Genomic DNA, 26492 nt, shown 5'->3' on the forward strand with positions numbered 1-26492 from the left:
ACACTGCCTGCTTACCATGTGGAGGGTGGCCAGAGTGATTAGTGTGGGGACCATGAGAAGGAGCCCTCTTCTCCACTACCCTGTGCTCACAAAGAGCAGATAGAGAACCTTTGTATCTTGTTACCTTTCTAGTGTCCTCTATATAAAAGTCACCAAGAGATTTGTAGATAATTCTTAAACTATCCAAATAGGTGTCATTCATTTTGGATTAACCAGGTTTCTTGGGGAATGTTTTTGAGCACTGCTTAGCTACTTAGAACTAAAAATCATTTTCCAAGCATTTCTTTTTCCTCCAAATATATACATTTTAACATACAATAAATTTTATTTCCCACTAGGAGCAAGGTAACTAGAAGGGAGTAGACCAGGCGTGGCCAACATACAGCCCACAGGCCGGATCCAGCGCGCGTAATGAGTTTATGCGGCCTGCGATTAAATTTTAATATTCTCCGCTACTTTAAAAATCTCAGCTACTCAGAAGCGGAAGCGTCTTTGATTATTGGAAATCGAGATATTTAAGAAGATAGTGATATGTGGAAAATAATTCCATGTGTGACTAATGTAGGGTTAGCTTCCAATAAATAATTGGTCGAATGGATTTGCGATACTTCTTTATTTTAAAAAAAAAATTCCATTATAAAGATTTACAACATTTGTATTCGTCTGTACTCGATATGAACTGTCTAAAGTTTAGCGGCGATGTGAAACCCACATTCTTTTAGGCAGAGTTTGCCAGTGCGCACCCAAGTTCAAACAATTCATTATTTTTGTGGTCAAGTGTGCTGAATCAAGTGGCATTGTAGCATAGACAATAGATGCAGTTGATAACTGAAAACATGTCCAGGCTGTTTGTAAAACAAAATAATTGTTTTATTTGCAATATAACCCCTTCAAGCTCATTCTATTAATTAAATATTGTTTCGATTGATTGCGATACAGTTTGGATATTTATATGGTATGTAGTTATATTTTATATATAAATAATATTGTATATTAAAATTTTTTTCACTCACATTTATTCATAAACAAATTACATAATAAAATTTTGTTTACTTAAATGAATCTTTTTTGTATTTAACACGTTTAATTTTAATATTTCGTCCGACCCGTGAAAACAGTTTTCTTTCTAATCTGGCCCAGGGGCAAAAACTGTTGGCCACGCCTGGGGTAGACTATAACAAGAAACTGGATAATTAGATACTAAATTCTCACTTGGGAAATTTATTTGAAAGGAGGCTGGTTGTATTTTGTATTTTTAATTGCTTGTCAGCGGCTTAATAGTTTGAAGGGTACTCCCCCAGCCTGATCCCAAGCAACTGGGTAATGAGTAAGTTTCCTTTATGGAAAGGGGAGGGAATGGGGGATTCTGTCCCAGATAGTAGTGATGCTTTTTTTTCAAATGGGAAAGAAATAGTGGATGTTTATATTCCTCTGTGACTTTCTTTTGTAGTGTCTGTTTACTGTGTTTAATATTTAGAATTGTTTGTTTTTTCAAGTATTTAATGGTAATACACCATTTAATTGGTAAATATAAAATTTCCTAACTTTTTAAGCAAAAGCCTTTCCAGGTACTATGCCTGTTTGTTAAGTAGTTTCCAATAATGGTTGCAATATGCTCTCTTAGGTCTTCCCAACACCTTCGGTGACTATGACGAAACTCCGCACATGATGGCCATGCACTTAAAGGTTATGAGTCTTCTTTCACTTGGTTCTTAAGAGATAGAGAAATGAAGTTTAATTAATTAATTTTATTGACTTATTAGGGTGACACTAGTTAACATAATTATATAGGTTGAGAAATGAAATTTTAGATTTAGAATATTTAGAAGCAGAATTTTTTCCTAAATAAATTCCAGTGTGTATATAATGAATAAAAGCTTAGTTACTCTGCTTTATGATGGTGGCGGTGGAGGGAGAGGCTAGCTGTCAGCATCCTTCTCCCCAGTTGGTACTGGTGGCAGTTGGAAAATTTCCAGTGAAGTCCAACTGAAACTAATGGAACCGTGATTCTCCTGCAGCCCTCCCAAATAGTGCCCCAGCCCCCAGATCCTTACTTCTTATTGTCACCTCCCCCGTTCTCTCCTATACACCTCCTGTTTTGGAATCCTGTAAGTCATGAGCCCATTCTACTCAACACCCTTCCTTATTACTAACCGCTGGGTCTCTTTTCCTTATTTATTGAATTTGTAGCTTCTGGCTCACTTTCTCTCTTAGACTATTTTTGACTTAATTCATATAACTTTAATCTTATATAGATGGTCTTTATATAGATCTGTATCTTATATAGATGCTCTTTTCAGTGTTCAAACTTCTCGGTTGCTTTACTTTCTCTCTTGTCCTTCAGACCAGCCTGTGGTTAAACTTTGGACCCACACTGTTCTCTATGTAGCCAACACTACATGGGGTTATTGGAGCACTTGAAATGTGGTGTTGTGACTAACAAAACTTTTAATTCTTTAAACATTTTAATTAACTTAAACTTAAAAATTTTATGTGTTATTTGAAAATGCATTATCTAGTATAGTGATTTTCAACCTTTTTTGTGCCACGGCACATTTTTTACATTTACAAAATCCTGGGGCACACCACCTACCAAAATGACACAAAATGACACTCTTAACACAGTACATATTATACATATAGTTAATAATATAGTTTCTAAATGTATTTATACTCACACCTGACCATGTCTCACGGCACACTGGTTGAAAAACACTGATCTAGTACATATTCAGTCAGCTCAGCATATGGGTAAAAATTTTTATTATAATTAGATAAGCAAACAAGTACTTTATTACATTTTAAATGGTATAAAGGATTTCATAGTATCTGAACTGGATGAACTGCTTTAATGTTTTATCTGGGGCATTAAAATTTTTGTATCTAGAGTTAAGTGTGTTTAGCTCTCTTTTAATATAAAATTTTCAGGAAATGTAGGATATTTCTCTGCTGAATGGGTAGTGGTGGGTTTAGAATTCAGGTGGCTTCCCTGGAACTTTCTTTTCCTAAATGCAGGACTTTGCCGTGGATGGCTTGGTCAATATTGTCGGTGGATGCTGTGGTACGACACCAGATCATATCAGGTAGTAATCACTTCAAAATATTTTACCTTTCGTTATGGGATGAATTGTGTCCTCCCCAGTTTCGTTTGTTGAAGTCCTAACCCCAGTTCCTCCAAATGTGGCTGGATTTGGAGATAGAGACGTACGTTAAAGAGGTAATTAGGTAAAATGAGGTCACATGAGGAGGTCCTAATATGACTAGTGTCCTTATAAGAAGAGAAGATTAGAGACATACAGAGAGAGGAAAGGACTATGGAAAGACACAGAGAAAAGACAAGCTCAAGAGAGAGGCCTTAGATAAAACCAGCCCTGTTGACACCTTAAATCTCAGAGTGAGAGCCCCCAGAACTTTGAGAAACAGATTTCTGCTATTTAAACTACTGTAGTCAGTCTGTGGTATTTCATTATGGCAGCCCTACCAACCTGAGATACCTTTATATTATGAAAAGTTCCCAAAATAAAATGGATGCCCCTGTGCCTATCACATAGTTTTCACAATTTTCAGCACTTACTATTCTTATTTTACATATTCTCCAACTTTTTCCCCCTTAGACTATTGTAAAGCAAATCTGAGATATGGTCATATTCTACCCTTAAGTGTCTGACTAATTATGAATAGTCAGAGAGGAACGCCTCATATTTCTTGTGGGCAGGTACTTGCCTCCATTAGAGTCTCTCATGAAGGAAAAGACAGTAAGACCACAAGCACCTTGAGGTCAAGAGAAGTGTCTCCACCTGCCAAGCACACAGTTGTGGATTAATCCAGGTTGCTAAATGAGGCAGGAGGAAGGGGGTGTGAAACTAGAGCCTAGTGAAGTTGTGTAAGTCCTTGCAATTTTGTGGCTTTTGAGAGGATTGCAATTCAGTGGATGACAACATAGTTAGGACTGTATGTGCTTGGTTTTTTTTCCAAGAAGGACTGGTGGTCATATTTTGAGCCAGTCATCTTATTGCTCTGAATCTGTTTTCATGTATAATATGTTCTCTGTATTGAATTACTTACTATTTCACTGCTTTTGTTGACTTCTGTGATGGATCCTATTAAGAGTCTGTCATTTTTTAAAACATCTTTTAAATAATCTCTGAAAGCTGTAAGTAGTTGAAGATAGCTTATCTTTGGATCTCTTTTTTTAAGGTTATCTTTTTTTAAAAGGTGTTTTAAAAGTGTGTGTGGCCCTGGCTGGTTGGCTCAGTGGTAGAGCGTCAGCCTGGTGTGCAGAAGTCCTGGGTTCGATTCCTGGCCAGGGCACACAGGAGAAGCGCCCATCTGCTTTTCCATCCCCCCCCTCCTTCCTCTCTGTCTCTCTCTTCCCCTCCCGCAGCGAGGCTCCATTGGAGCAAAGATGGCCCGGGCGCTGGGGATGGCTCCTTGGCCTCTACCCCAGGCGCTAGAGTGGCTCTGGTCGCAACAGAGCGATGCCCCGGAGGGGCAGAGCATCGCCCCCTGGTGGGCAGAGCGTCGCCCCCTGGTGGGCGTGCCAGGTGGATCCCGGTCGGGTGCATGCGGGAGTCTGTCTGACTGTCTCTCCCCGTTTCTAGCTTCAGAAAAATACAAAAAAAAAAAAAAAAAGTAAGTGTGTGTTAATATGAATATGTACATAGATATATGTCTCCTTGTCTATCTATCTGTGTGTGTGCATCTATAAATAGTTTTTTCCAGGTTGATCAAAGACATAGTCCATTAAAGCTGATAAGGTTAAAAGAGTGTGAATAATTCAAATACATTTTCAGGAGTAATTATTTTGGAGTCTTAGTGATGTATTCCTGTGTACCCTCCCTTCCTGTGCATACTATGCTTAGAAAAACCAGACCTAGCGGATTTCATTCCTTTACCCTGGCATCTCCTCCTGTGTCTGCTGCTCCTTCTCAATGATGAAACCTTTCTTCTTTTGAACTACTGAGTAAGCAGCAAGAACATTATTATCTACTGTGTGGATTTAATGAAGTGAAGGACATCTGGGAATGGGAGATGTGCTGTTTGCCTTTATGCAAATGGTTTCCTGTCTCTAGGTGCACATCTCAGTGCAGACGGGTTCGGTCATGCACAGCAGACTGGGCAGGTGCAGGAAAGCTAGGTTAGCGATTCATTTTCTTCATTCCTGAGAAATTGTTGTGTAATTCTTTATTCCTGTGTAATTGTTGCTGCACATTTGGAACAAGGTGTATAATTATGCACATAATTGTGTTCAATAGACTTAATATCATAGCTGGAAATTAGTTTAACTTTATTTCATTCTGAATTAATGGATATAGTGTTTTCTCTTTTAACTCAGGGAAATTGCTGAAGCTGTGAAAACCTGTAAGCCTCGCGTTCCCCCTGCCACTGTTTCAGAAGGGCATATGTTACTGTCTGGTAAGGCATCAAGACATGTTTGTATGATTTCAGAAATTGTTTGTAGATTAATTTAGTATGCTTATCTTAAGTGCTAGTAATGTTTGGGCCAACCACTTGTTCATTATGCCAAAGAAGAATATATATTTCTTGGTACTTAAGTGAATTCTAGTGAAGAACCCTTTGTATTTCTAGGGATGACATTAACTTACGGGAAAATGTGAATGGAGGCAGGTGATTTGCCCAGGTGCCGTTGGTTAGAATTAGAACTCACCTGGTCCTATCACTAAATGTGCACTACTTTGAAAACATACCCTTGTTTGTACCTAACAATTGTTTTCATCAGATTTGCTATTAGCTACTGAAAATTTTAAAATGCCAAGGTTTAATGTTTTATAATGACAAATATTTTACCTTCCTAGAAAATTTTGTCTCTAAAATATTGCTGTGGTCTCATATTTGTCATGTGTTCAGGACTTGACAAAGAATTGTGTTTATTTTTCTCTTTTGTCCTTAGCAGTCCTATGAGGTAAGCACCCTCCCTTTCCACAATGAGTTGTGATGTTCAGTTAAGAAACATTGGTAAATAGTCCATTATGCCAACTATTAGAAAATAACTTAAAATTTTCCCTATAATACATTAGTGATATATTCCTAGATAGTATGTTTAAGCAAAAATATTGTGTAAATGGATTCTTAGAGAACCTTCAGATTGCACACATGGGGTATTATGCACCCTAATAATTTAGAATTTAACATTTCTCTAAACTGAGATATTTTGTTCCTTATGTTCTCCTAAGAAGAGTGAAATAAAAGACTAGTGCCTGCAATAGGGGTACCCACTTTCCTCACTCAGAGTGTGCTGCACAGATTCAGGCCTGGTGAGTAAGAGAGGCCGGCTCCTAGCGGGCCGGGTCAGGCTGCCCTCCAGAGACAGGATCAGGTCAGAGGAAGCGGGCTTTGTGATAGCCCAACAGAGTAGCTTTTGTAAGAAAGAGGTGTGGTTATCTAGTTTATTTCACCCTTAGATTTTAAAGCTATTAATTGACTTTAGCCAAGAGCTAACAATTAAAATTGTCAACCTTTACCAAAGTTTAAACAAGAAGAGAACCATATAGATACGATTTTTGGGAAGAATTTATGTGTAAGAATAACAAAATCTTTTTTCTGATTTGAATTTCTTGTACTATCTCTAATTTTCTCTAAAAATTATCTTCAAGTAGATTTTAAAAAAAGGACATCAAACACTTTTAAATTGTTCTTTTATAAACTTCATAGTTTGATAAATGTATTTTTTATTTTTGTTTTTTTTAAACTTTTTTTTAGATTTTATTTATTGATTTTTGGAGAGAGGGAAAGGAGAGAGAGAGAAAAAGAGAGAGATGAGAAAGAGAGGGAAGAGCAGGAAACATCTACTTGTAGTAGTTGCTTCCTGTATGTGCCTTGACTGGGCAAGCTCAGGGATTCAAACTGGCAACCTCAGCATTCCAGGTCGACACTTTTATTCACTGCACCACCACAGGTCAGGCTGTAGTTTTTATTTTTTAATTTTTAAAATTTATTTTTTTAGCATGCAAGAGAGGTGGGGAGGATCAGACAGACAGGAAGGGAGAGAGGTGAGAAGAATCAACTTGTAGTTGCGTCACCTTAGTTGTTCATTGATTGCTTTCTCATATGTGCCTTGACCGGGGCACTGCAGCAGAGCCAGTGATCCCTTGTTCAAGCCAGCAACCTTGGGCTTTAAGCCTGCGACCTCTGGGCTCAAGCCAGCAACCACGGGGTCCTATCTATGATCCCATGCTCAAGCTGGTAACTCAGTCCTCAAGCCAGGTGAGCCCATGCTGAAGTTGGAGACGTCAGGGTTTTGAATCTTGGTCCTCAGCATTTGAGGCTGAGCTTTATCCACTGTGCCACCGCCTGGTCAGGCAAATGTAGTTTTTAAATCAGCAACTTTAGAAGTGCTTTGTGTGAAATGCTTTTAGGGCACTGATGCAGGATCTCCTCTTCAGCATGTGGATGTAGCATCCCTCCTAGCCTGCCCTGTGGGCCTCGGGTCTGACTAGGGATCAGGGACACCTTAAGGTGGGCAGGGTGTAGGGGGCAAGGCTGTAAGGGAAAGGGAAATCACAAGCCCAAACTGGAAGGAAATGGTCTTCCCAGTAAGTGAACAAATTACCCATCTGTATTCATTGTTTTCCTCTCCTTCATATCCATCTCTTCTACCAGTGCTTTGGCAAAGGACTCAAAAGCTATTTTCTTAAAAGCAGCTATGATTGCTGCTACTAATTTTGTTTGTTCATATATCCAGTCTCATTTTTACAGTGACATTATGGGACAAATATTTGTACTGTCTCTATTTTATAAGCTCGGTCTGTGAGTGGTTGCCCGAGTTGTTCACTGAGATGGCCAGGAAGGGCTTGAAGGCTTAAACCAAAGGCTGGCTGTCCTCAGAGGCTGCCTGTAAGCACCCAACAAGACTCCTCCTGACACATTGAATATAATGAGAAGAACAAAAGAAGTTAAAAGCCTTTTTTGTACTGATACTTTATACTGTATATTGTTTTTTTGTTGTTGTTTTTTAGGTTTTTTTTTTTACAGAGACAGAAAGAGAGATAGACAGGGACAGACAGACAGGAATGGAGAGATGAGAAGCATCAATTATTAGTTTTTCGTTGTACATTGCAACACCTTAGTTGTTCATTGATTGCCCTCTCACATGCGCCTTGACCATGAGCCTTCAGCAGACCGAGTAACCCCTTGCTGGAGCCAGCGACCTTGGGTCCAAGCTGGTGAGCTTTTACTCAAACCAGATGAGCCCGCGCTCAAGCTGGTGACCTCGGATCTCGAACCTGGGTCCTCGGCATCCCAGTCCGACACTCTATCCACTGCGTCACCGCCCGGTCAAGCCTGTATATTGTTTTTACCTTAGTGTAATATATCCACATTTATTATTTTGCCCCTAAATGGCCTGTAACTGGGCAGATGTTGTTACCCCTTGGCAAATAAATAAAGAGGTGCAGAAGCCCCCAGTGGCATTGCCCACTCTCAGCCCCCGAGTGTGGACCTGCCACAGTAACTCTTGTCTCTCAGGGTTCAGCCGGGCCCTTCCTGAGCCCATTCAGCCTTGCTGGCTGTGGGTCCTGGACTTGGATCAAAGAGACATGGTAAAGCCGGTGGGATTAAGAAAGCTTGCTCCATCCGGCTGCAAGCTGATGTCTGTGTGGACAGCTGTGGAACAGTCCTTTTGATTCTGACCTTGTGGCTTTTGCCCCAGACTCTTGGTTAAATAGGGATATGATCTTTTTTTGTTTGTTTGCTTTTCTTATTTGTCAGAGCTGGTATGATTCAGCTCTTTAGAGAAGTTTGTAATTTAAAATCCTGAAGTATTTCTTCTTTGAGCATTCTGGTTGTAAATGTAGCTGCAGCATATGCGTTAATTTTCCAAGGGAGAAGGCACTGGTCCTTCCACATCGCATCTCCTGCCTCATCAGGTGGGCCATGGTACAGAAATGTCTTGATTTTCTTATGAGTACTTTCACATTCCGTCTGTCTCATGTTACCATGTACATTTTCAGAAATTTTTCAAAGTGCTTCTTTTTTTAAGGTCTAGAGCCCTTCAGGATTGGACCCTACACCAACTTTGTTAACATTGGAGAACGCTGTAATGTGGCAGGATCCCGGAAGTTTGCTAAACTCATCATGGCAGGAAACTATGAAGTGAGCATCTCAGTGTGACCCTTGCAGCATCTGCCATGTGTTTGGCTAGACAGCATGTAATTGAAACAGTTCTTTTGATAGCCTTTGATTGGATATTAGCAGACCTGCTGGGAGATATAAGCGGGCAGGGGTGGTGGGAAGGTAAAGCTTCAGAAAATCAAAGCTGCTCTTATCATTACTTGTCAAAAAGTACTGCTTTTGGGTTATGAAGTGGGATGAGATGGGAAGGAACCAAGTTCTAACTATTTCTAATAATTGAGGGTAAAGCTTAAAATCTTGAGAATACTCTTTGTTTTGGCTTCTCACAAATACTTCTAGGGAAAGGGAGAGCCAAGAAAATTTTGAGTTTTTATGACCACATCAAGCAGTGACTAATGTGGTATTGATTCTGTTAGCCATAGACTGAAATAAATCTGCAAACACAAAAGAAAGGATGGGGCTCTGCATGGGAGCTTCACAGGAGAGTGTTTTTAATAGCCAGAGTATTTTTAAGTTTGATCCCTATATGGAGGAACAAAATGCAATCCAAACAGAACCTACCTTAAACATCTGGACAGTTTTTTTTCTTACGCAAATATGAAATTAAAAATGGAGGAATTTGGTCTGGGCTTTAATGAAGATTTATTTTATCATCGAACTTCTCTTATTTTAAGGTTTTGCCAACTTTAGGAAGTAGATCTTCCAGAAACCACTATCAAAGTGGACTTTGTTTTAATCATAAAGAAAGGGCTCATTTATCATCCTTTCTGGACCCATTGATTACTCCTTCATGACCTCCCTCTGTGGCACATAGTTAGGGCCTGGTTACCTGATTCCTGACAGTTTCCATCAATCAGTCCTCTTGCCTTCCTTTCTACTACTGCTCATTGCCACATGTGCTTCTGTCATGGCCCTCCCCAGCTCAGAAGCTTTCACAGGTGGCTTATTTGCATCTAGGATAAAATCCAAACTTTATAGGCCCACATTCGGTCCTTCCACGTAGGCATCAAACTGCCTTCCCTTCCTGATCTGTCACCTGAACATTCCAGGGGGATTGTTCATGTTGGTTCCCTTCTGAATCTTAATGACTCTTTATATTATATAGTGTTCTTCAGTTGGCAGTGTTTCTATTTATGTGTTGATTTATAACCACTCTGTGGTGTCCCTTTTAGCCCTCAGATTTGATAGATTTGGTATAGAGAGCAGAGGGCACTTTAGGAAGAAGCAAAGAGATAGGAATAGTATCTTGTTTAATAAGGCCCATCATGGTGGTGCTTTGCATCATTACTTATTTAATCTCACAGACCTATTAGGTACTGTTACTATCCACATTTTACATGCTGTTGTTTCATAGCAACTAATGATAGACACCCAAGTCCACCCACCCAACTGTTACCCACTCTTCTGTCTCTGCCTGGAGGACATAGGAGGAGAAAGTGGTAGAGGCAAGAAGAGATAGGTGGGAGTGGGTCCTCATTTGATTAGAGTTCCCTGTGAATTAATGATTTGTTGAGAATCAAAGAGCGTTGGCTGGAAAGACTTCCAGTTTTGTCTTTTTGTTCAAACTGTACATCTTTAAGATATCAATTCATCTCTTTGAGCTGATTTGAGAGGGTTGGAGTTTCAAGATATTCTTCTGTGACTCATGAAATAGGAAGGGCAGGCAGGTATCAGCATCTCTGTTTTCCAAGCTATTTGACCTCTGGTCTAACCAGGTTGCTTACTCTCTCTCTCTGCATCCTCTAGTCCATCCCCTAGGCCCCAGCTTAAGGCCCTCCCCAACGGAGCTTTCTCCATCTCAGTCCACAGAGACTTTGTTTTTCCTGGTGTCTAAGAAGTCAAGGCATGTGACTCACACACTGAAAATGCCAGTAGCTTTTTATATGACTGTGTCATATGCCCCCAGTGGGAAGTATGGTCTTCAAGAACAGGGTTACACATCTTTTTATCCTTTACTGTATTCAACACAATGCTGATACTCAAAATGTTTGGGGTTTTTTTTTTATGTGCTAATTTTATTTATTTTTTAAATTAGAGTATCATTGGTTAATAAGATCATATAGGTTTCAAGTATATATACATTTCTATGATACATGATCTATATATTGCATTGTGTGCCCACCACCCAAAGTTGAATCATCTTCCATCACCATATATTTGGCCCCTTTGCCCTTTACTTTGCCTTAAATCTGTATAGTGCTTTGGGTAAGATGGCCATTTTAATTATTTTACTTCCAGTCCATGAACATGGAATATCTTTCTATTTTATTGTGTCTTTTGCAATCTCTTTGAATAATGCTTTGTAGTTTTCAGTATATAGGTCCTTCACATCTTTTGTTAAGTTTATTCCTAGGTATTTTATTCTTTTTGTTGCAATCGCAAAAGGAATTTATTTTAGTACAACTCCTCACTTAAAAATTTATTTTCATTTTTCTGAAGTTTCATTTTTAGTATATAAGAAAGCAGTGGATTTTGTACATTGATTTTGTATCCTTTTACTGTATTTGTTTATTTCTAATAGTTTTCTGGTGGGGGATTTAGAATTTCCTGTATACAGAATAATGTCATCTGCAAAAAGTGATACTTTATATCTTCATTCCCAATTTGGATGCCTTTTATTTCTTTCTCTTGCCTGATTACTCTGGCTAAGACTTCTAAAACTTTGTTGAATAACAATGGTAAGAGTGGGCCTTCTTGTCGTGTTCTTGATTTTAGAGGAAAAGATTTCAGTTTTTCACCTTTTAGTATGATATTGACAGATGGTTTGTCATATTATGTTGAGGTATTTTCCTTCTATTCCCATTTTATTAAGTGTTTAATTATAAGTGGATGTTGTATCTTACCAAATGTTTTTTCTCCATTATTATAAGGTCATATGGTTTTTATCCTTTGTTTTGTTAATTGAGATGTTAATTTTATTATGATCCTTTTGCTCTATTTAACTTTGAGTCATTATGAATAGCCTTTCCTTGTGGCATATGCCAAAGGATCTCATGCCTATTCTATTACAGTGATTGCTAACCATTTCTGTTTGGTTTTCTTGTGCTAAGAAAAAATCATCACACTGTGAAGTATACAATGAAGACTTAAATATTTAGTCTGTTGTATCAATCAGATAGAACGCATTATTGAACATATGTATTTTGCCCAACATTGCTCAAAGAGTGGGAGGAATATAAGACCTTTAGATCTCCAAACACTTAAAATCTATTATGAGGGATAATCTAATACTTATGAAATCACGAGGAAATGATAGTGTAATAAATCACGTGATAACAATTTTAATTGTCACAGAGGTTTAGAGGCAGCTGATCGTTGTTGAATAAGCAGTGTTTCCCAAAGCATGTTCTCTGAAACACTGACTCTACAAGACATTCTTTAAATGGCTATAGTGGGAAATGCTGCAAGTTGTGTTCTGTCCTTGGAGATTTACAGTATATAATAGCATATTAAAGGATTCAAAGAGCCTTCTAGTATAAAAACCTGCTGACATTTATTTCATTCATATTTCATGTGACTTTTAAGCAGCATGCAATGAATGCTTTGTATGTTTTGGCAAATGCTTAAGAGTTATGTACGTTTTGGATGGTTTCTCCAGAGACTTTTCTTAGAGATGGGACTTGAGCTGGGATTTTAAACGATATAGACAGAAAGGGGGTTGTATTCCCAGCAGAGAGGACAACATGATCTGTGATGCAGAGGTGGAAACAGACTTGGCTGGGTAAAGGGGAGTAGTGGGAAGTTCAGTTCAGTAAGAAGTTAGGACACGGTCACAGAGGGCCTGAACTTCAGGCTGAGGAGTTTAGATTCCTAATGGCAGGAAAGCGGCCTCAGTGGATCCTGAGACGTGAAATGATGTGTTAGGAGAGATGTTTAAGGTTCATGTTCAGTGACTGATGGGAGGAGAACAGGCCCAGAGTTGGGGCGGCATCCAGGGAGTCTAATTCGAAAGGACTGCTGGGAATGGCGAGGGATTACTATGTGAGCCTCTCTTGACTCACCCTATCCTCATGCTGCTTCCTTTTGCATTCTTTCCTCAGGAAGCACTGAGTGTTGCCAAAGTGCAGGTGGAAATGGGAGCCCAGGTGTTGGATATCAACATGGATGATGGCATGCTAGATGGTCCAAGTGCAATGATCAGATTTTGCAACCTCATTGCTTCAGAGCCTGACATTGCCAAGGTTGTGCAGAATTTTTATTCATCAAAGGAATTTACATGTCTCACTTTGTCACTCATTTAACTTTGTCATTTGTCCCATTGATCTGTCATTTTATACACTGGTTTTCTGTTTTCTTGTATCCCAATGGTTTCTGATTGTCAGTTTTTTCACTTAATGTTAGCCTTACAATAAAAACCAGACTTTTAAAAGAGATGTGACTTCAGTTTGGTTGTTTCCAAGCTGTCTGGAATTGGTAACAAGAATTTTTGAGTTTCCTCTGATGTCTGAATAGACTAAGAACCCACTTTTCATATCTCTGAAGGATATACTTATCCTCCTTACAAAATCGTTAGTTCTATTCCTACAGTAGACAAGGGAACTCAGTTAATTCTTGCTTATTGCAGAAAGAAGAGACTTTTTCAGGTTTATTACAGTAAGACAAAATCACAAAACAAGATTGAAACAAGGTATTATGTCACCGTTTACATTGTTCTTTAAAAAGTAAAAGTTGGCCCTGGCCAGTTTGATCAGTGGATAGAGTGTTGGCTCAGTTTATGGACGTCCAAGTTCAATTCCCAGTCAGGGCACACGAGAGAAATAACTATCTGCTTCTCTCCCCAGCCCTCATCCCACTCCCCCTTCTTTCCCTCTTTCCTTTCCATAGCCAGTGGCTCGATTGGCTCAAGCCTTGGCCCTGGGCACTGAGGATAGCTTGGTTGGTCAGAGCATCAGCTTTAGGCACTAAAAATAGCTTGGTTGATTCCAGCATCAGCCCACAACAGAAGTTGCTGTGTGGATCCCAGTTGGGGCACATGCAGAAGTTTGTCTCACTGTTTCCCCTCCTCTCACTTAAAAAAAAAGTTAATTTTTGTGTCGGTCTTTAAAAACTTTTAGATGGATTCTAAGAACTTTATAAATCTCACTTCAGTTTTCTAACATTGAGTTTGTGATGAGGAGTGATTTTTCAAATTGTTTTTTAAAAGAAACTTCCTAGTGCTATAAGAGAATAGGGCTGTCAGTTTTTTTTTAATGAGGTTTCAATAAATGTTTAAAAGTTTTGTTGTAAGCAGTGAATTGCATTAACCTGTCCTTCATTTGTGTCTTAAAACTCCTCATTAAGAAGCCTCATCATTCCTGTGGGAGTAAATAATTTGACAGTGTAAGGTGCAGAGAAGCTAAGTGACTTGTTTAAAGTCAGAGCAGTTGTTTGTCAACTGAGCAGTGGGAAGAGGGCTGTGCTGGGAGTCCAAGACTTGCCTTGTAGTCCAGGCAAGTCAATTAGTGACCTGTCAATGTAGGAACATCCACACGGTAGAGAATTTTTATGTTTATTTGAACCAAACTGACACATAATGCTGGGGAGGAGGGCCTCAAATGCTCTGGAGAATAATAGTTTGCAGGGTTTTTTTATGCATTTGAGATTAAGGAGGGAATGTAAGGAAGATTCCTTGGAGGTGGGAGAAAGCAAGGTAGGGATTGGATTATAGGATCATTAAGATTCTGTGCTCCCTTGAGGGTAGTTACCAAATTTCCCCATGTATAAGACACTCCCATGTGTAAGACTCTCCTTAATTTTGGGGCCCGAAATTTGGAAAACCATGTATTACCTAAAGTTATTGAACTCGTTTTATTCATCATAAAATTCATACAACTCCTCATCACTGTCAAAACTCCCATCCATTAGCTTGTCCTCATCTGTGTCTGATGAAAAATCACTGTCTTCAACAATGAGCGTAAAAACAAGCCCGAAAAAGCGGGAAATGCAAGTAAAAAAAATCTACAACCACTGTACAAGATGCACCCAGTTTTTAGGCCCCAAATTTTTCAAAAATATTGCATCTTATACATGGGGAAATACAGTAATTTCAAAGGTGTAAGATGCACAAAAACAGTAGACAGGGCTTGCTTAAGACAAAGAAATGCCTGGAGCATGTCAGCCCACTCTGACTTGCCCAGTTATAGGAATTTATGATCAGATAACCCTGTGAGGTTACTTTTTTTTTTTAATGAGAGGAGAGGAGATAAACTCCTGCATGCGCCCTGACTGGGATCCATCCTGTAGCCCCTGTCTGGGGCTGATGCTTGAATCAGCTGAACTATTCTCAGTGCCCAGGGCTAATGCTTGAACCATTTGAGCCACTGGATGTGGGAGGGAAAGAGAGACGGAGGAGAAGAAAAGCAGATGGTTTCTTCTCATGTGTGCCCTGACCGGGGATCGAACCCGGGACATCCTCACACTGGGTCAATGCTCTATCCACTGAGCCAACCAACCAAGGCCGAGGTTACTTTTCATAGAACCCCATTTTTGTCCACAGACTGTAGTTTTCTTTCTCATCTCTGAAATGGAAATAATCGTATTTGCTTTGTTTGACTTGTGAATTATAAATACAAAAGTACCTTGTTAACTGTGAAGGACCTTAAGTAACTTAAGGCATTTAAATTACTTAGTGTTTTGATTGCTACAATAATTTTTCTTTCTTAATCTTTTCTAGTTTTGATTACTAATAAAACTTATTTGAAACCAAATTTTGAACAGCTAGGGTAGACTATAAAAATGTCTGCCAGCAAGGTTGGAACATCAAACTGCCAGCAAGTGCTTTAAAACATTGGGCTGTCTGGCCGGTTGGCTCAGCGGTAGAGCGTCGGCCTAGCGTGCGGAGGACCCGGGTTCGATTCCCGGCCAGGGCACACAGGAGAAGCGCCCATTTTGCTTCTCCACCCCTCCGCCGCGCTTTCCTCTCTGTCTCTCTCTTCCCCTCCCGCATCCAAGGCTCCATTGGAGCAAAGATGGCCCGGGCGCTGGGGATGGCTCTGTGGCCTCTGCCTCAGGTGCTAGAGTGGCTCTGGTCGCAACATGGCGACACCCAGGATGGGCAGAGCATCGCCCCCTGGTGGGCAGAGCATCGTCCCCTGGTGGGCGTGCCAGGTGGATCCCGGTCGGGCGCATGCGGGAGTCTGTCTGACTGTCTCTCCCTGTTTCCAGCTTCAGAAAAATGAAAAAACAAACAAAAAAAAATTGGGCCGTGTTGTCATTGTAGTTGACCCATTTCCTCGCCCACCTTTTATTGTAGTATGCTAGGAAAGAGCTAAATGCATGGGTTCCTTGTTCTGTCTGGCTCTCCTAGACCCTTACCCTGAATCTCCCTTCCATCGCCCCCTTTGTCAGAGATTGGGTTCAGTGACCCTGGGATATGCTTTCCTGGTGTCCTGTGCTTTAGCATTTCTCACATTTTGTGTCATTACTTGTTTAATCATTTATCATTATAAATTCAGGACAGCCAGAGACCAGCCTGCCTAGCCATTGTCCTGGATTCAGGGTGGGTCATGATATGTCACCTATTCATTTATTGAGTGATCAGCTGCCCTGGTCCCTCTCTGAAGTCCTTACTTTCACCTTTCCTGGAATAGGGGACAGGAATGCAGGGGGAAGTGGTAAAAATGAACCTGTTCTCAGCCCTGGCTGGTTGGCTCAGCAGTAGAGCCGACCTCGGCCTGGGTTGGATTCCCAGCCAGTGCACACAGGAGAAGTGCCCATCTATTTCTCCACCCTTCCTCCTCTCCTTCCTCTCTGTCTCTCTATTCCCCTCCCGCAGCCAAGGCTCCATTGGAGCAAAGTTGGCCCAGGCACTGAGGATGGCTCCATGGCCTCTGCCTCAGGCTCAGGCTCAGGCTCAGGCTCAGGCTCAGGCTCAGGCTCTAGAATGGCTCCAATTGCAGCAGAGCAATGCTCCAGAGAGGCTGAGCATCGCCCCCTGGTGGGCATGTTGAGTGGATCCTGGTTGGGCGCATGCAGAAGTCTTGTCTGCCTCGACCCCTGCTTCTCACTTTGGGTGAAAAAAAAATTAGAAAAATAAAAACGAACCTGTTCTCATTTGCTCATTCCAGTTTTGTCCTTTATTTTAGTTACATACATTTGTAGAATATTGCATCTACTTTTTTTCCCCCCAGCCAGGAACTTCATTTTCTAAAAGGAAGATTGAATTTGAATAACTTATCTGAAGGGCTGATCCCAGGGCTTGAGGCTGCACATTAATCTTGAGTCAGATCAGGGACAAGGGCAATGAGTGAGGTGTTTGCTTCAGGGTGGAAGCCTGGTAAGCTGACCTCCGGGACTCCATTCTGACATCTAGCTGTGATCTTGGAGTTAGAAATTTCTGGCCCTTCATGCATGCAGCCTCTTTTAAGACTGATGTTAGTTCAGGTATTTTGGGCTTTAAGAACAGGTACATGAAAGTCCTACTTCTCTCACACTATCATTTGTTTATTGTTCTCCTAAAGGAGAACTGGGGACTGTTTGGGAGTTCTTGGAAGGGAATTTGTGGTGACTTGTCCTCTTTGTGTGATTTTCTGCCTGGTGATCTCAGGTGCCCCTGTGCATTGACTCCTCCAACTTTGCTGTGATCGAAGCCGGCCTGAAGTGCTGCCAGGGGAAGTGCATCGTCAACAGCATCAGTCTGAAGGAGGGAGATGGGGACTTCCTGGACAAGGCCAGGAGAATCAGGAAGTTGGGCGCTGCTGTGGTCATCATGGCTTTTGACGAAGAGGGACAGGTGCGTGATTCCTTTTGGCCAAGCTCCTCCATGCTACATTGGCTAGACAGAGTAGTGAAAGAGAAATGAGTTCAAAACAGCCGTGTGTATGTGTGTGTGTGCGTGCACATGTGTACCATAATACTGTATATCCACACATACATATAGAAGAGAAATGAGTCCAAAACAGCCGTGTGTGAGTGTATGTGTGTGTGCACATGTGTACCATAATACTGTATATCCACACATACATATAGAAAAGAAATGAGTCCAAAACAGCCGTGTGTGTGAGTGTATGTGTGTGCACATGTGTACCATAATACTGAATATCCACACATACATGTACATGTACACACACATACTTGTATCTATATAACTATATGAAGAGTTTGTATGTAATGAAATCTTTACATCAGTTGAGAAAAGAATTATTCAGTAAATGCAATTGGAATAATTGGCTATGAGTTTGGAAGAAAGTAAAGTTGGAGCCTCATTTCCCACCATATACTAAAATAAAGTCATGTCAATCAATTAGAATTAAATGTAAAAAACAAAATTCTAAAGAATGTATGGGAAAAATATCTAAACTTGGGAAGGCAGAAAGAATACTGATAGAGCATTTCACATAAAAATATAAAGCTTTGTGTGGCAAAAGTTATAGTGCTGTTCACAACATGAGTAATATAGCAGTGGGTTAATGTCCGAATATGTAAACAGTTTCTAAATCATAAAATAAACCAATCAACATAATAGAATAATGAATAAAGAAAATGAGAAGTAATTTACAAAAGAAATACAAATAACCAGTGGACTTATGAGAAGATGTTACATTTTGTAATGATTAAAAAAATAAAGTGAAACAATAACATTAGTTCCTTTTATTAAATAGAAAAAAAAGTGAAAGATTGTTAAATGGCAATTCTCATGTCTGCCATGGAATCAGGGAGGGTCAACAGGAAGTTCAAATACAATAATGGTTCACCTGGGTGATGGTGTAGTAATGATTGTGTTGTCTAATAACTCACATTTATAAATATTTTTGTATTCAATATTTAAGTTAAAACAATTATTAAAAATTTATGTGGCCCTGACCAGTTGGTTAAGTAGATAGAGCATCAGCCCAGTATGTGGATGTCCCTGGTTTGGTCCCGTCAGGACATGCATGAGAAGTGACTATCTGCTACTCTTCCCTCCCTACTCCCTTCTCTCTCTCTTCCCCTACTGCAGCCAGTGCCTCAATTGTTAGCTTGGTTGGTCCCAGCGTGTCAGCCTTAGGCTCTAAAAATAGCTCAGTTGATTCAAGCATCAACCCCAGACAGAGGTTGCCAGGTGGGTTCCAGTTGGGGCACATGTGGGAATCTGTCTATCTCTCCTCCTCTCACTTAAAAAAAAATTCATTCATTGTGCTTTAGCTCCTCCTGGGAATCTTGTAATAGGTCATTGTGGTAGCAAAATATTGAGAATACTCTACATGTCCATTAATAGGAGAACACTTCTGTCTTGCTACATGCCACATAGAATAAATACTGTGCATGCAGCAATTAAGAAGAATGAGATGGTGGAACCATATCTACAGTGTATTGAGTGAAAACCAAGTGACATGATCCTGGTTTTCTTTAACAAAAAGGATTCATTTGGATATATGTATGTCTTTATAAGTAGAGAAAAAATTTGGTAGTTGTTAACCTGAGGGTAAGGATGGTCTCAGATAGGGACATATGGATTTATTTATATTATTGCCAAGTGGTGGGATTATATGTCCTTTTTCTTTTCTTTGTTTTTTATATTTTGTATTTTTTAAATGATACGTTTTTAACAAAAATTACTGTTTTTGTACAAAAGATATATTTTCATCTTGACAAAGTTCAAATAATTCAGAAGAGGGCAAAAAAGGGATAATTTTGATAATAAATGTATATTGAATCTTTACTTGTAACAAGTAGGCATACTGCACACATGAAATCAGTTTTTCCTCCCCAAATATAAATGCTGGGTACATATCCATACTATTTGTATATTCCAAAGACATTGCCTAATTCGCTGTTGTTGCACAGACACATGTACTAGGATTCAAGCCTAGGAGACCTGGTGTCATTTGATGGGCCTGTGCTGAATGCCTAGGGCAGGATTCGGGAGAAGGCTGCCAGGGAATAGTGGGCTATAAAGCCCCTCAGAGAAGGAAATATTTGAAAACCTGAATAAAATGACCAAGCCATGTGGCATTTAGGGAAAGAACAGAAGAGGTCCTAGCATGTTGAAATTTTTGCATAAACAAGACTGTGTCTGTGGTTCTGTAACCCTTACCTCCAACTCAGAATGTTGGCATCTTTCCATTTTAGCAAAGATGGGTTTACTCTACAGATTATAGCTCCCGTTTTTGTGGTTGCTTTGTATTCTAGTATATGCATGTTTTACTTAGTGTGTTATTGAAGGAAATTGCAATTCTAATTTTTAAGTAAAATGAATGATGGACGCAATCCATGCACATTTTCCCCTGATATAGTGATTTTCTCAGTCATTTGGAGGAGGTGGGATTGCTGGGTCACAGGAAGCAGTTAACGTTTGACACATGGTATTAAATTGTCCTGAAAGGAACTAGTTAGCCACCTTCCACTACTAGTTCAATATGGTGGGACCTTTTGACATAGTTTTAATTTTTACCAAAAATATATATGAAGATAGTTAAAGAGACAAAAGTCCTATCAGACTTTTTATGAGAAACAGAAGCTCCAGATCCCCAGAGGCAACCACTTTCAACTTTTTTAGCTGTTTCCTGTAGAATTTACCTCATCCTCACGTTCCAGTTCCAGTTACTATTTATTGCCTTCCAACAGTGGTTGGGGTTTGGCTTTTCACCATCTTCTGCCCCCCCCCCCCCACGCCTTTACTTTTATCCCACAATCCTGCCAGTACAGTTAAGATAATTTTGGCCTGACCAGGTGGTGGCGTAGTTGATAGAGTGTTGGACTGGGATGCGGAGGACCCAAGTTCAAGACCCCAAGGTCACCAGCTTGAGCGCGGGCTCATCTAGTTTGAGCAAAGCTCACCAGCTTGGACCCAAGGTCGCTGGCTTGAGCAAGGGGTTACTCAGTCTGCTGTAGCCCCACGGTCAAGGCACATATGAGAAAGCAATCAATGAACAACTAAAGTGCCAGAAAAAAAACCAAAAACCCAAAACTGATAATTGATGCTTCTCATCTGTCTGCATTCCTGTCTGTATGTCCCTATCTATCCCTCTCTCTGACTCTCACTCTGTCTCTGTAAAAAATAAAAAATAAAAAATAAAAATAAATAAAGTACTCTTTAAAAAAAAAAAAGATGATTTTGGGGGCTGATATTATCAAGCAATATGAAAGCTGAGACAGCACGATTCCTTTCCCTTTCCTGCACCCTACTTGTTTTCCACTAAGTTAATGCTTGCTTTTTGGTTTGCTTTATTTCTTACACATTTCATCTCCAAACTATCCCCTAGTTATGTACATTTTCAATATCTGGTGTATCCAAACAATTTCAGTAAACTGTCGTTTAAATTCTTGAATGTTCTTTCTACATTTTCTGACATGATCTAGAAGGGTTGCTCAGGAATCTGATGGCACAGCAGTCTCCATAGAAGGTCCCTCACTGTCCTGGTGAGTCCTTGCGCCTCTCTTTTAGGTTTCTAAATTTTATATCATCAATCTTGTTTTAATCTCTTAGTTGGGTATCCTCTGGTACCTTCTTGCAAAAGAAAACATGACAGTAAATATTTTTTAAACCTTACATGTCTGAAAGTAGCTTTATTCTACTTTGATATGGATATAGGCATAAAGCTTGAAATTATTTTCTCTGTATTCTGAAAGCATTGATTTATTACCTTCTAGTTCTCACTGGTATTGATAAGAAGTCCAGTGCTTTTGTAACCCTTGATTCTTTTGAGGAAATCCCATTTTCTAGGTGCTTCTTGGATCTTCTATGTCTGTTGTGTTCTGAAACTGTACGATGATGCCACCTATCATGTTGGGCACTCATTTGGCCCTTTCAGTCATGAAGCTTATGGCCAGTTGGAGGAAGTTTCCTTGAATTGTTTTCTCTTCTCTTTGGCACACATATTATGCAGATATTAGATGTTTTGCCTGCATTGCACTTTCTCCTATTTTTCAGTTCTGGCATTTGCTCTTCTCATCTGTTTCTGGTGGGATTTGCCATCACGATGGGTTGTGGGTTGTGAAAGGAAGAGGAGTCAGAAATGATTTCTGGGGTTTTTGGCCAGAGCAGTTGAAAGGGTGGAAGATGGAGAGAGGCAGACTTGGGGTGGGTCAGGACGAACCATGCATATGGTGGCTGTGGGGTGCGCAGCTGTGTAGCTGATGCTGGTTTTCATAGGCAAAGTCTGGCCTGAGCATAGGATTCCCCACTTGGGAATTATCTGCACAGAGATGTAGATCAGGGGTACCCAAACTTTTTACACAGGGGGCCAGTTCACTGTCCCTCAGACTGTTGGAGGGCCAGACTATAAAAAAAACTATGAACAAATCCCTATGCACACTGCACATATCTTATTTTAAAGTAAAAAAAAAATGGGAACAAATACAATATTTAAAATAAAGAACAAGTAAATTTAAATCAAAAAAACTGACCAGTATTTCAATGGGAACTATGAGCCTGCTTTTGGCTAATGAGATGGTCAATGTCCGGTTCCATATTTGTCACTGCTAGCCGTAACAGGTGATAGGACGTGCTTCCGGAGCCGTGATGCGTGCATCCCACATCACCGGAAGTAGTACTGTATGTGAGCTATGCTGCGCTTTGTGGCGCAGCCACATACAGTACTCCCGGAGCACAGGATGAGGATGAATCCTGTGCTCCTCTCACTGACCACCAATGAAAGAGGTGCCCCTATCGGAGGTGCAGCGGGGGCCGGATAAATGGCCTCAGGGGGCCGCATGTGGCCCGCGGGCCCGTAGTTTGGGGACCCCTGATGTAGATGGTAGTTAAGGTGGAGTGACTGAGCTCAGCAAAGGAGTGGCTGCAGTGAAGAGACCCTAGGACTGAGGAAGTCTGGGAGCCACTGTGCTCCAAGGTTGGAGATAAGAGGGGGCCCATCATGGGGTTGGAGGAGCAGCCTTAATGGTAAGAAATGGACCAGAAAGGCAGATTTGCTTGTCTTCTAACTGAAGAACAAGCTTCCAGAAGGCCTTGATGAGCTATTTTAAAGAGTTGTGAGTAGATCAAATAGATGAGACCAAGAATTTACCACTGGATTTAGAAATGGGGTAGTGAATAATCTTGCAGTCCTGTTTCCTAGGAGATGAAAGCTTACTTGGAGTGTGTTCAAGACAGGATAGAACTGGAGCCAGCAGGTGTAAATGACTTTTTTTAAGGAATTTTACTATACACGTGAAAAGAGAAATAGAATGGAAACCATAGATAGATATGAGTTTAAGAAAGGATGTGTGTAGACAGATGATGTGACAAGACAGTTTGGTAAAGTGATAGGAATGATTTGATAGGGAAGAGGGGCGTTTGCTAGGTCCCTGCCTTGGTGAGTTGAGAAGGTGGCAGTCAGTCTGCGAGTAAAGGGGAGGCTGTTTGCTCACGGTGCTGGGGAGAAGACAGGCAGGCCAGGTGTGAGAGCCCAGATGGCAGGCAGGCGGGATCTGGTGGAAGTCGGTCTGATGGGGTGCTTTCTCAGTACACAAGGTCAGCTCTGAGTGACAGTGGGATGTTGTGTGCTTTGAGGGTCTGCCTGCTTAACCGGAGTGTAAAGTGGAAACTTGACCACAGGGAATGGTGGGCCCTACCTCTGCATTGAAGGCATATACCCTCTGGGTTCGATGTTCTAATTTTGATTTTCCAGCTCCTTTGGTCTGGGGTGAGACTTGGCTTCAGGAGATTGTTTTATTTTTTTTAAAAGATTTTATTTATTAATTTTAGAGGGAGTGGAGAGAGAGAAGGGGGCTGGAATGGGAAATGTCTGTCAACGTAATAAATTTCCAAACCTGTAGGAATTTTTTTATGAGTTTATTTGAGCCAAACTGTTTTTTTCTTGTTTGTTTTTTTTAATTGATTTTAATTTGTTATGTTTACATAGTTGCAAGTGTACCCCTGAATATATCTCCCTCCCCCCCTTGTTCTACTTGATACGCTCTTTGCCCCCTCCCCCCTACCACCTTCCCCCTTTTCCTCCATAATCCTGCCTTCTATCTCTCTGTGTTATGTTTATATACTTTCACTAATGTCTTTCCTTTTTTTGATCCCCTCCTCTCTTCCCCTTTCCCTCTGGACTCTTTGACACTTTCTCTGCCTCTTCTGTTCCTCAATTCTCATTGTTCATTGGATTCCTCAAATGAGTGAGGTCATATGGAATTTTTCTTTCTCTGCCTGGTTTATTTCGCTTAGAATAATAGACTCCAGGTCCACCCATGTTGCTAAGAGGGTAAGATTTCCTTCTTTTTCATGGCCCCATAGTATTCCATTGTGTATATGTACCACTGCTTTTTAATCCACTCATCCACTGTTGGACACTGGGCTGTTTCCAGATCTTGGATATTGTAAACAATGCTACAGTAAACATGGGGGTGTATTTCTTCTTTTGAATTGGTGATTTGTTATTCTTAGGATATATTCCTAGAAGTGGAATAGCTGGGTCAAAAGGCAGTTCGATTTTTAATATTTTGAGGAATCTCCATATTGTTTTCCACAGTGGCTGCACCAGTCTGCATTCCCACCAGCAGTGCAGGAGGGTTCCCTTTTCTCCACATCCTCACCAGCACTTATTGTGTGTTGTTTTGTTAATGAGTGCCATTCTGACAGGTGTGAGGTAGTATCTCATTGTGTTTTTAATTTGCATTTCTCTAAAGATTAGTGATGTTGAACATTTTTTTAAATGCCCACTGGCCATCTGTATGTCCTCTTTAGAGAAGTGTCTATTCAATTCTTTTGCCCAATTTTTGATTGGATTGTTTACTTTTCTGGTGTTGAGTTTTACACATTCTTTGTAGATTTTGGTAATGTGTTGGCAAATATGTTCTCCTATTGTGTGGGTTGTTTTTATTTTGTTCATGTTGTCTTTTGCTGTGCAAAAGGATTTTAGTTTGATATAGTCCCATTTGTTCATCCTGTCCTTTATTTCACTTGCCCATGGAGTTAAATCAGCAAATATATTGCTGCGAGAGATGTCGAAGAGCTTACTGCCTATGTTTTCTTCCAAGATGATAATGGTTTCACGACTTACATTTAAGTCTTTTATCCATTTTAAGTTTATTTTTGTGAATGCTGTAAGTTGGTGGTCTAGTTTCATTATTTTGCATGTATTTGTCTAATTTTCCCAGCATCATTTGTTAAAGAGACTGTCTTTACTCTATTGTATGCTCTTACCTCCTTTGTCAAATATCAGTTGTACATAAAGGTGTAGATTTATTTCTAGGTTCTCTGTTCTGTTCCATTGATCTGTATGCCTGTTCTTATGCCAGTACCAGGCTGTTTTGAGTACAGTGGCCTTATAATATAACTTGTTATCCAGAAGTGTGATACCTCCCACTTTATTCTTCTTTTTCAAGATTGCTGAGACTATTCGTGTTCTTTTTTGTTCCATATAAATTTTTGGAATATTGTTCCATATGTTTGAAGTATGCTATTGGTATTTTAATATGAATTGCATTGAACTTATAGATTGCTTTGAGTAGTAAAGACATTTTAATCATGTTTATTCTTCCTATCCATGAACACAGTATATGCTTCCACTTGTTTGTATCTTCCTTAATTTCTTTTATCAATGTTTTATAATTTTCCGAGTATAGGTCTTTAACCTCCTTGGTTAAATTTACTACTAGGTACTTTATTTTTTTGGTTGCAATAGTGAAGGGGATTGTTTCCTTAATTTCTCTTTCTGACAGTTCATTGTTGGTGTGTAAAAATGCCACTGATTTCTGAATATTGATTTTATAACCTTCCACCTTGCTGAATTCATTTATCAGTTCCAGTAGTTTTTTTGACTGAGACTTTAGGGTTTTCTATGTACATTAACAAGTCATTTGCAAATAATTAAAGTTTTACTTCTTTCCCAATTTGGATGCCTTTTATTTCTTTTTCTTCTTCTTCTTCTCTGATTGCTATAGCTAGGAATTCCAGAATTATGTTGAATAAGAGTGGTGAAAGTGGGCACCCCTGCCTTGTTCCTGTTCTTAAGGGAAATGCTTTTAATTTTTGCCCATTGAGTATGATGTTGGCTGTAGGTCTTTCATATATGGCCTTTATCATGTTGAGGTATGATCCCTCTATTCCCACTTTGCTGAGAGTTTTGATCATTATCAAATGCTTTTTCTGCATCTATTGATATTATCATGTGGTTTTTATCCTTCCTTTTGTTTATGTGATGAATCATGTTGATTCATTTGTGAATATTGTTACCAGCCTTGCCTACCCAGAATAAATCCCACTTGATCATGATGTATGATTTTTTTCATGTATTGCTGGATCTGGTTTGCTAATATTTTGTTGAGAATTTTAGCATCTAAGATCATCAGGGATATTGGCCTATAGTTTTCTTTCTTTGTGTTGTCTTTGCCTGGTTTTGGAATCAGAATTATGCTTGCCTCATAAAAGGAGCTTGGAAGTCTTCCTTCCTCTTGAATTTTTTGAAATAGCCTGAGAAAGATAGGAGTTAGTTCTTTGAATATTTGGTAAAATTCGCTTCTGAAGCCATCAGGCCCAGGACTTTTGTTTGTTGGGAGTT

At 39.9% G+C, this 26492-nt stretch overlaps 1 protein-coding gene across 10 annotated transcripts in view; it reads left to right on the forward strand.

Annotated features, from left to right (window-relative positions):
- MTR (5-methyltetrahydrofolate-homocysteine methyltransferase) overlaps positions 1–26492 on the forward strand; it is a 111039-nt gene that overhangs the window by 26676 nt on the left and 57871 nt on the right. For 7 of the 10 annotated variants that reach the window (XM_066383744.1, XM_066383737.1, XM_066383733.1 and 4 more), the window contains 6 exons: positions 1625–1686; positions 3016–3083; positions 5336–5415; positions 8999–9111; positions 13131–13271; positions 17615–17800. In XM_066383744.1, coding sequence (XP_066239841.1) covers positions 1625–1686; positions 3016–3083; positions 5336–5415; positions 8999–9111; positions 13131–13271; positions 17615–17800 — 650 coding nt within the window. Of the gene's footprint in view, positions 1–1624; positions 1687–3015; positions 3084–5160; positions 5223–5335; positions 5416–8998; positions 9112–13130; positions 13272–17614; positions 17801–26492 lie in introns of those variants that run through there. The other 3 variants (XM_066383761.1, XM_066383767.1, XM_066383765.1) reach the window with 3 other exon arrangements.

This window comes from Saccopteryx leptura, chromosome 1 (genome assembly GCF_036850995.1).
Source record: "Saccopteryx leptura isolate mSacLep1 chromosome 1, mSacLep1_pri_phased_curated, whole genome shotgun sequence".
NCBI lineage: Eukaryota > Metazoa > Chordata > Mammalia > Chiroptera > Emballonuridae > Saccopteryx > Saccopteryx leptura.